This window comes from Aotus nancymaae, unplaced genomic scaffold, assembly GCF_030222135.1.
Source record: "Aotus nancymaae isolate 86718 unplaced genomic scaffold, 86718_ANA_hifiasm-v0.15.2.pri h1tg000036l, whole genome shotgun sequence".
Taxonomy (NCBI): Eukaryota; Metazoa; Chordata; class Mammalia; order Primates; family Aotidae; genus Aotus; species Aotus nancymaae.
This window is the reverse complement of record NW_026988450.1, coordinates 53,442,514-53,453,293: the sequence shown is the minus strand read 5'-3', so window position 1 is coordinate 53,453,293 and position 10,780 is coordinate 53,442,514. Positions and strand designations below refer to the sequence as shown.

At 41.6% G+C, this 10,780-nt stretch overlaps 1 protein-coding gene across 2 annotated transcripts in view; it reads left to right on the top strand.

Annotated features, from left to right (window-relative positions):
• Positions 1-2,217: 2,217 nt before the first annotated feature.
• LRP12 (LDL receptor related protein 12) overlaps positions 2,218-10,780 on the top strand; it is a 99,125-nt gene continuing 90,562 nt past the window's right edge. The window contains exon 1 of one of the 2 annotated variants that reach the window (XM_012474993.2): positions 2,218-2,342. In XM_012474993.2, the coding sequence (XP_012330416.1) occupies positions 2,264-2,342 (79 nt within the window). In that variant the 5' untranslated portion in view covers positions 2,218-2,263. The remainder of the gene's footprint in view (positions 2,343-10,780) is intronic. The other variant, XM_012474994.2, reaches the window with a different exon arrangement.

The following is a 10,780-nucleotide window of genomic DNA, read 5'->3' as shown; positions in this document are numbered from 1 at the left end:
CATTAGGGAGATTTATAAAAGTGGAAAACAATGCCACTCTTACTAATTTTTTTGTGTTTGTTTTAGAAAGCAGAATTACGTAAATTTGTAATGCATTTTTTAATTTTAAATGGATTTACTTTTTTTCTAATTTCTAAATGGTAAATATCAACAGATATGACCCACATAAACAAAAGTTCTTTGGTGTCCTCACCAAATTTTAAGTGTTATAGGGGTCCAGATACCCAAAAGTTTGATAACCTGGCAAGTATGAGAAGACATATTTGGGTGGATGAGCAAGTATAGGGGTGGGAGGGGTGTAACAGGGACTGATGAGGGCACTGTGTGTTTTCATGCTGGGGATAGAGTTCCTTGAATGGTACTAAAAGTGGACAGGGGAGGACGTAGTCCAGTCTAATTCTTCACTTTGCTTGTGGCCTGTTCTTAACACAGCTGTCATGGCAGCGCAATTTATAGAAAGAGATCTTAAGAAACAAGAAAGTGGAGTTTATAATCCTAAAACTAGGATTTGTTTAGTGAAAAACACTGAAGTTGCTTTTTTTCAACGAGAATGGAAAACATTTTTGGAGTGCTGGTCGCTTTTTTTTTTTTTTTTGCCAGATAATATAAGATTTGTTAATTATTAAATTTCTGTAATATTTATTAATACATTTTTTCTCGTATCTGTTGGAATACCATTTCCTGACTTTAAAAAAACAATTAAAAGGGGGTAAATCGGTAGGAGATAGAGGGAAAGCCTAAAAGTATTCCCCAGAAAGTATATCTTAAATTTTAACATTTACTTACTGGGCACTAAGCACTGTGCTAGCGTTTGCTGTGGTATAGGGGAAACACTCTTGACTTTGGAATAAGAAAAACTGTTTCAGACAACTCACCTGCCATGAGTAATTTAAGCTCTCCGACTTTTTTCTATGAAACGTGGGTAATATTTATCTCACAAAGATGTTTGGGATTAAAAAGGGATAAGCTATGTCAACAGGACAGCATAGTGTATTGTAGGTCTTCAATGAATAGCATGGAGAGTGCTTGCAAAGGGCAACCATAAATCCAATAGAAATAAGACGTTGTAGACAAACACTTTAAAAACACACGACGGAAGGTCTGAGGTGCCAGCGTCACTACAGACGTATTTAGAAAAGTGTTCTGGGGATCTAAGTAAAGGAGGAGTCGAATTTGTCGGGAGTGGGGGAAGAGCTTTAGGGAAACTGGAGAGTGATGGGCAAACTCTCCTGTCATTAATCTACCCGCAAAGTCGGCTCCAGCCCTGCGGAGCATCCTGGCCCTGCTGCACCCTTGACCCCGCGAGAGATGTCAAACGGCCTCCCAGAGCTTCCACGCCAGACTGCAGGGACTCTGCACACGCTCTGCCCGACTCATCCCGGGGACCTTGAGCGTGCGAATCCACACGGCCCCTGGACCGACCAGCTGCCGGGTCGGCCGCACTAACTTGCGCCCACCTCCACTCGGAACTCCGCGCCGACCGCAAGTGCAGACATTGGGGTACGCGATTGAGGAAGGAACTCTCAAGTTCTCAGCTTCCGACCATCCACGCCTCCCCCAACACGGAGCCACTTTCAACTTCCCAACTCGTACCCACCCCACTCGCTGGGCCGGCGCCCAGGCCCGGAACTGCTACCGAGCTCCTCCATAGGCCCCCGCGCTCCAGCCCCGGGGCATCCAGCGGCCGGCGTTCGCGCGCTCGCTCATCGATTGGCGCTGCCTTGCTCCTTGGGCTCCAGTCGCGGGGAAATCGGCCCGAGACTTGGAAAGTCCAGCCAAGCGCGGGGCGGGAACCGAGGCAGGCGGACCAGGGGATTGCCGATCGCACGGATGAGCGCGCGCTCCGTCTGGCGAGTGGCGGCGCCAGCTACCCCGAGCAGTGCGAGGCCGGAGTCCCGCGTCCGCCAACCCCTCGCCTGGCGCCGGCGCGGGAGCTCCTTGCTCTTGTCCCCAGGAGAGCCGCCCCGCGTGGGGTTCTCACACAGCCCGGGGTGGGAGCGGGCGAGCGTGCGGCTGAGGGAGGGCCGGAGGGAGGAGGGAGGAGGGAGGGAGCGCGCGCAAGCGGCTGCGGCGGCAGCGGCAGCGGCAGCGGCAGCGGCAGCGGCAGCAGCGGCGGCCCCTCCCCTCCCCCTCCCGCCGCCGCGGAGAGCGCAGGGAGCAGACGGGGGCTCGGCGGCAGCGGCGGCGGCGGCGGCAGCGGCGTCTAGCCCCAGCTCCTCCTTCCTCCTCCTCCATCTCCTCTCTCCCTCCATCTGCCGTGGTTATGGCCCGTCGCTGGAGCACAAAAGAGTCTCCGCGGTGGAGGTCTGCGTTGCTCTTGCTTTTCCTCGCTGGGGTGTACGGTAAGTGTCCGCGTCCCTGCACCCGGCTGACCGAACAAAGCTGGGGCGACCCGGGCCCCGAGGCCTCCAGGACTGGGGTTCCCTTGGGGAATCCGGCGGAGACCCTGGCTACCGGCGGGACAAAGACCGGCGAGGAGGTGTAGGTGGCAGAACGGTTGTCCCCACACGGAGATGCTTTCCTCCACTCGCCCACCTCCAGACCCTCGGGTGGTGGAGAGGGGCTGGGGGTCCCGGCCAGGAGGGCCCCGCGGAGCCAGTGGGTGGCGGGTGGACTTCCCGACCTGGGCTCGAGGCCCCCCGCGGCCAGCTGCTCAAGGACCAGTAGCCCGGCACAATCCACACAAAGATGTAAGACTGTGAGAAAGCGGAGGAGGTCGCCCCCGCCGCTGCCGGGACGGTCTTGCCACCCCCACTCCCCTTCTGGGGTTAGGAAGTTCTCTCACGAGTGAGATTCCCCCCCGCACCAGCCCTGCCCTACCTGACTCCCTGAAAAGGCTCCCCGCTGCCTTTTCCCCACCCCTCCACCTCGGGGGCCAGGGCTCTGCTGTATCCGAGCGTGCTCGATCCTGTTGGTTTCCCGGGAGCAGCACGCGGGAGAAGGCCAGAAAATAGTTTCCAGCCCCACCTCAGTCTCTCCCTCTTAGGGCGTACACAAGTGCCCTGACTTCCAGTTCAATTGTCATTTCATCCATCATCGTCCGCCGCTGTGGTTACTGTTACTTTATACCAGTCGAGGGATCCGGTTAGAGGTAACTCCTTTCGGGTTAAGAGAAGGCTGAAGACTCTGTGTGAGGACAGCTTTATATTTCGTTGGGATCAAAGCAAGAGCTGAATGGAATTAATTGCGAAGAACATTTATCTCTTAAGATAATTGAGTTCCACTTCTGACTTCACCATTCTTAGTTCATCAGTTAAATACATCGAATAGGTGTTTCAGAGAGCTCAGTTTTTACCTTTCCTTTTTGGAGTGTTGCTTTGATTTCTTCAGAAAAAGAGAATTAGAAGTTATCATTGCTTTGGTAAATTTTACGTATAAAAAGTCTAAATCATTTGCCACAAACACTGATTTAACTAGTAGAATGGTGGTGGTGGTGAGGTTTGGTCAACAGGCAATTTGTCGGCAAATATTATCTCTTTTGAACGCATTTATCTACGGAATTGAATGTGATGGTGGCTTTCAAAACCTGGCAAGTGACACTAAATGAAGAATTAATGAGCATAATAGGGCATTTACCAACAGCCAAGAAATAGTGGTCTTTTTGGTACAATTCAGGATGTATTTCTCCCGTACCTGGTTAGTATTATTTTTGTTTGTTTTGGGGAAGAGAGTGGTTTGGTCCATTTTTGATGGGGCAATTGCCAAAGGTGTGCTTGTGTGGGACCAAAAACCCAGGGCATTACTTTTGATTGTTAGCCTCATCAACTGCCTGTGATCCCTGCTTGCCTGATCACTTGTGGGTTTGGGTCTACACCAGAGATCAATAAGCTTTTATGTTGTTTCTTCTGGCCTGAAGGTGGGTATAGTTCTGCTCTAGGTTTGGTGTAATGGCTCAGGAGAGAGAAGAAATTGAGAGGTATCTTTAATTTAGGGTGATTAGGATTGTCCAGCTTTGTCCTCTACTACAATAAGAATTGAATTTCTGTGATGTTTGATCAGAATAGATAAATAAATGGTCTCTTCTTTCACTAAAACCTGTGTCATCAGTGTTTGAACCACAAGTCTTTTGCCTTGAGGGATAAGAGTCTGTGAACCCCTTAATTTGTCTTGGTGCATTCTTCAGTACTTGTACACAAAGTGACTTTCTGGTAGGTGCTTATCAAAGTTTTATCTTTTTGGAATTTGTGTTCAGTGAAGAATTGTTAGTAAGCTTGAAGAATTGTTAGTAAGCAAAGACTGAAACTCGTTTTTCCAACAGTGTGTGCTCAGATTATAAAACCAGCAGGTGATTATGCCAAAGGTTGATGTCTCAAGCCACAGCAAGTTTCAAAGCGTAAGAAAAAAGGAGGTTGTGAACCAGGCAAAACATTAAACTATATCACAAGAGATTAAAGGGAACCCTTCACCTTGCAACTGGGAAATCCTCTTTACAGCTGCATGTTTTTTGTCCTCTTTTGTCTCTAACCGTATGTGGGTTTATAATAGTGAAAAAGGGCTATAACAATAGTATGGGGGGATGTGGTTCTGTAATAATAGTGGGATTTGGGTAACTTAGAGTATATAGTAGTTGTAATGGGTAGTGGATGCATCCTGAGAAATAGTCATCGCCTTGAGCCTCTTAGAACAGATACTAGCTGTAATTTATGAAACTGTCCCCTATACAGTAAAAAGTGTGTGTGTTTTAAATGACTTCAAAAATAATTAGCTATATTAATGACACTGAATATTCAGAATCACTGTTAACAAAGAAAAGCAGATTGATTGGCCAAGATTTAGAGAATTCCAATGTTAGTTCTTCAGAGTGACTTTTCAAAACAAGATGACGCTAAGGTATGCTTCGAATTTTTGAAACATTTCATATACTTAAAAAAATTTTTTTGTTGTTTGTTTTGGTACTACTCACCAGATGATTTAGTGGGCTCTGATGTGTGACTGTTATACTTCCAGATTAACTTTTCTGAATGCCAGAGTGTTACCTGAAACTCTAAATTGTAATCTAGAATACAGTTAATGTTTTTTAGAAGTAGTTGTTCAAGGACCAGTAATTATCTTTCAAGGGGCTACTGTGTCTTAACTGCATTAAATGTGCCTAAGAGTTAGGAGAAGAGAGTAAAGGTTGACCTCTTCCACCCTGGGAAGTTTGAAGGAATAAAAACATCAGTGGTGGCAACCACAGGCTTTGCTGCTCGTTGTCCTAGGCTTACTATAAGAAAACAAAGTGCTTTGTCATTTTTCACATAGGGATGTCTGGCTTCTACAAATTTATGGGAGTTTCCAAAACCTCTGTCTCCTAGTCAATAGAAGCTGTCAGTCTTGCTCACCTCCTAAACCACGATTTGGTAACTCTGATGGTTACATTGCTTTATCCTTTCTATTTGTTTGTCTCCCAGATTAGTGTTTCCTAACTTTTACTCAAACCCACCTTTAAAATACACATTGCTCAGGGTACTATGTACATAGAGAAAAAATTTAATGAAATACGTACGTAACCTCATTACCTGTGCACTAAGATGTTTTCTATTCCTCCTCTTTCTCACCCTTCCCTTCATCGTTTGCTGGTCTGGACTCATTAATTTTGGATAATAAATTGCAGTCCCTAGCTTGAAAAACACTACCCAAGATGAAGCCTTAAAATGTAATATAGAATCCGGGTGTAGTGGCTCACGCCTGTAATCCCAGCACTTGGGGAGGCTGAGGCGGGTGGATCACCTGAGGTCAGGAGTTTGAGACCAGCCTGGCCAACATGGTGAAACCCTGTCTCTACTAAAAATATGAAAATTAGCTGAGCGTGGTGGCGCATGCCTGTAATCCTAGCTACTTGGGAGGCTGAGGCGGGAGAATTGCTTGAACATGGGACGCGGAGGTTGCAGTGAGCTGAGATTACACCATTGCACTCCAGCCTGGGCAATAAGAGCAAAACTCTGTCTCAAAAAAAAAGTAATTTAGAATGTTTGTTGTTGTGTTTGTATATTATTTTACAATAACCTTGAAGAGTTGCAAATGGTTGTTTTTGTTTGCTTGCTGCCAGAGCATTTGGTAGCAGTAAGAACTGTTCCTGGCATGTACTGATTGACTTGTGATAAAATTCATTCTTAAACTGGTTTTCAGCTTATTAGTCAAGAGTCCTACTGTGCACAGTACTATTCTAGATGTTGTGGTAGCATAAAATGGTCTTTTTACTCTTGCATACATCTAATGGATGAAGCGTTTCCCATGAATTTTATGGAAATAGCGCTTAATAACTAGTTTAAGGGTAGACAAGAAATAGCGCTTAATAACTAGTTTAAGGGTAGACAAGAAATTCCAATTTTAGAAAGGTTATAGGAGTAACTCGAACATGAGGGAAAAATCTAAACCAGATACCAATTACTTCTTAAAAAGTCAAGCTTGATTACATAAAATATGTTGAATAAAATTGAACTAATTGCTTAACATAAACCCTTCCTTGAGTTCAGAATCTAAATTACATCCATATCCTTGGGAGAATATGAAGGTAGGCAGCACATTCCACAAATTCTAGGTGGTTATCAGGCAGAAAGTATTAAACAAGCACTGTTAGCTGTATTCCACATAGAATATGGAGGAGATTTGAAGGATGTGTGGTAAATGATTTATAAGGTTCCTGGAAAGTAAAATTTCTTTTGAAGAACATAAAAGGGATGTTAGCCTGAAAAGTGAGCAGCAGTTAAAACGTTAAGATTTACTTTTGTAGTTAGAAAATTTAAAGCTTATTAAAATATTAAGGGATCAAGAGGGCCTTTTGTGTTTCTGATATGAGATGTTAGTTTTGTTTTTTTTTTTCACATTTTACCAGTGATACTAGAATTTAAGGGGTGAAAGATAAGTAAAAATATACATGAAATATAAGTGAGAATTATATAGATTTAGGTAAATAGAGAATATTTTTATTTCAAAAGTTTAGAATAGATATTAATCCTGTTCTTGCTGCAAGTTTTTATAAGTAAAGGAAGGTTGTTCTAAATTTAGGAATTGAAGTTGATGATCTCTAATTTCTAAGGTTACCTTTTCTGTTTTTCTTCTGTTCTCCTTATCATCACTCCTTCTCCCTTTTTAAGAGAGTTAAATAATAGATGTACGTTATTTATTGCCATTTTCTAAAATTTAGGATTAGATCCTGTAAATACAAATTATCTATGTATCTATTTAAATACATGTCATCAGAGTCCTTCTTTTTAAGTATATATAAATATATAGTTTTAATACTGTATTAGCTTAGGGAATTCTCACTAAGTTACAGAAGGGAAGGAAGGAAACTAACATTTATTAAATCATGTTTAATAGCATTTATTTAGTTACAAGTACTTAATACTTACATTGAAAAATTCGTGATTAGTCTTTATTTATTGCCAGTTAATCTTTAGTAGGTCTTATTGACAGTCCTATCAGATATATACTCTTTCTTTTGTTTTATGGAAGAGAAAATCGAAGCTCGGAGATATTGTGGCTTAACTGAAGTCAAACAACTATGAAGTAGTAGAGTCAGGATTGCAGCCTAACCCTGGCTGTCTCTTCACTCAGTTCATTTAGCAAATATTTATTGAGCCCTTGCTTATGTCTGGCATTGTATTAGATACAGCCTGATGCGCATGGTTTCTGCTCTCATGGAGCTTATAGTCTAATGAATAAATTGTAATAAGTGCTCTCACAGAAACAAACAGCAGAGATAATAGTGAGTAACAGGCACAGAGTAATTAGGGGAAGACTTTTTGATGAAGGGACATTCGTGAGACCTAGAGGATAGCTAACTATGTTATGGTTGGATAAGAGAGCTTTGCATATGGAAACAATGCATGAAAAGCCCAGGATCAAGTAAGAGTTGGTATGTACAGGTAAATTAATAAAATCACTGTAACTGGAACATAATGGTTATAAGGGAGAGCAACAGGGTAAGATTAGAGTGATACTTAGAAACTCTGGGCTTTAGAATCCGTGATAAAGTATTTGGGTTTTATTTTAAGTACAACTGTTCAAGGGGTTTAAGTGACATAATGTGATTTATATTTTGAAGCAGTCACTTTTGTTACTGTGTTGAGTATTGTTGTGAAGTGGGAAACCATAGAGATGGGATGATCAGTTAAGAGATTTTGGCTGTAAACCAGGTGAGAGATAACAGGAGCTTGGACCAAGGGAGTAGTAGTGGAAATAAAGGAGTGTGAATTGCCCTTTTGATAGAGAAAAAGGGATTTTTCCTCTCTTGAACTAAGAGGGAAAGAAGAAAATATTGATGCAAGTGTATTTAGGTCTGTAGGTTTTGGGTTGGGAAGGTGGACATTACATCTGATTGTTCTTGTTTTCTCAAAGTAATATGACAAGAGATCATCAATGAAGAGTAGGAATGAGAAGTTGAGGGTGATTTTTGTTCCCTCAATTCAATAGAACAGTTTGGACCTTTAGCAAGTTAGATTTCTGTTATTTAATGTAGACTAGAGAAGACTACAAACACTATGCAAGAAGACATACTGTGAATAGTTATACAACAGATGACAGGAAGAGATGGGCTTAAATTACAAGGGGAGGAACTTTAAGAAGGGCTCTGTGGAGAACTCAGTTCTGAGGGCAGTCATTTTGTCAGTGAAATAAGTATAGAACATAACTTTTTACAGTGTTTTAAGTGTATTTTAGGCAAGAAGCAAAGGGTGGGGCAAAAGCTGGATTTCCATTACTTTTTTGCTCAAGTTAAATGCTTTTTACTAAGTTATCGATAGAGTTTGCTTTAGAAATCAGATTGTCTATAAAAGAATCAAGAATGTATTGAAAGATTGGTGAATTTCAGAAGAGATTTGGAAAAATCAAGCTTTTATCTTTTTTGGGTGGGGGGGTGATTGTATAGCTTTTTTACAAAAAATGTAACTTTAGTAGGTCCCAAAACTTCAAAGTAAATAAAACTGACAGAACAGTTTTCTAATTTTCCTCTTAAATATTTAATAACTCATTGACCTGCTGGTATGTTTGGTGAAGATGTGAAATTGTTTTTTGCTCATGTTTTGTCATTGAATGAGACTAACTTGATCTCTACCTTTAATTCACTTATATTTCAGTTTTTATTTATTTATTTATTTATTTATTTATTTATTTATTTATTTAGGCAGAGTTTCGCTCTTATTACCCAGGCTGGAGTGCAATGGCGCGATCTCGGCTCACCGCAACCTCCGCCTCCTGGGTTCAGGCAATTCTCCTGCCTCAGCCTCCTGAGTAGCTGGGATTACAGGCACGCGCCATCATGCCCAGCTAATTTTTTGTATTTTTAGTAGAGACGGGGTTTCACCCTGTTGACCAGGATGGTCTCGATCTTTTGACCTCGTGATCCACCCGCCTTGGCCTCCCAAAGTGCTGAGATTACAGGCGTGAGCCACCGCGCCCGGCATTTCAGTTTTTAAAGAAATTAAAATGGTACTAATCTTTTAATATTAGGATTAAATGGAGCACAATAGGATATTTAGTAGTTGGAATTTACCTTTTCAAATATAAGGAAGAGAGTAAACCTTTCATAATCTGACTTAATTTCATTAATAGTTAAGGCATCTTTTATGTATATTGGAGAAAACATAAGAATAATCTTTGTATCTGATATATTTTGAAGTAGAATTGTTTCTTGAAATTATTGCCTGTAAAAGTTTTGCTAAGAGAATACAGAATACTTATACAAAAAATGCCACAATTAATCCTCAAAATTACTATTTGAGGTAGGTATTATTAGAAGAAACTGAAGCTTTGAGAATAGTAGTTTTGCCTAAGGTTCATGTCTCTCTACTGCTGTGCTCTTTGTGTAGAGGCCCCTTTCTTTTTTTTTTGATCTATATTATTGTAACAGCCCCCAACTAGTCTTGGCTCTAGTCTTGTCCTGATTCAGTCATACCACACCTAGCATTAGCCAGAGTGAGTACACATCTGATCATGATGTAACTTTCTTGGTTAAAACCCAACAGTAGTTCCCTATTTTTAAAATATAAATTTAACTCACTAGAACTTTGATGATCTGGCTAGTTTCTTTTTTTTTAAGTTCAGAGGTACATGTGCAGGTTTGTTATATTAGTAAACTTGTGTCATGGGGGTTTGTTGTATAGATTATTTCATCACCTAGGTATTCAGCCTAGTACCCAGTAGTTATTTTTTCTGATCCTCTTCTTCATCTCATCCTCCACCTTCTGATAGGCCCCAGTTTGTGTTGTTCCCCTCCCTCTCTCATTCCCCTCTCATCATTTAGCTCCCACTTACAAGTGAGAACATGCAGTATTTGGTTTTCTGTTCCTGCATTTGTTTGCTAAGGATAATGGCCTCCAGCTCCATCCATGTTCCTATAAAGGACATGATCTTGTTCTTTTTTATGGCTACATAGTATTCCATGATACATATGCACCACATTTTCTTTATCCAGACTGTCATTGATGGGCATTTAGGTTGATTCCATGTCTTTGCTATTGTGACTAGTGCTGCAGTATACATAATGTGCATCTTTATAATAGAGCAATTTATATTCCTTTGGGTATATTCCCACTAATGGGTTTGCTGGGTCAATGATATATCTGTTTTTAGGTCTTTGAGGAATCGCCACATTGTCTGCCACAATGGTTGAACTAATTTACACTTCTGCCAACAGTGTACAAGCCTTCCTTTTTCACCACAGCATTGTCAGCATCTGTTTTTTTTTTTTTTTTTTTTTTTTGACTTTTTAATAATTAGCTATTCTGACTGGTGTGAGATGGTATCTCATTGTGATTTTGATTTGCATTTCTCTAATGATTGGTGATGTTGAGCTGTT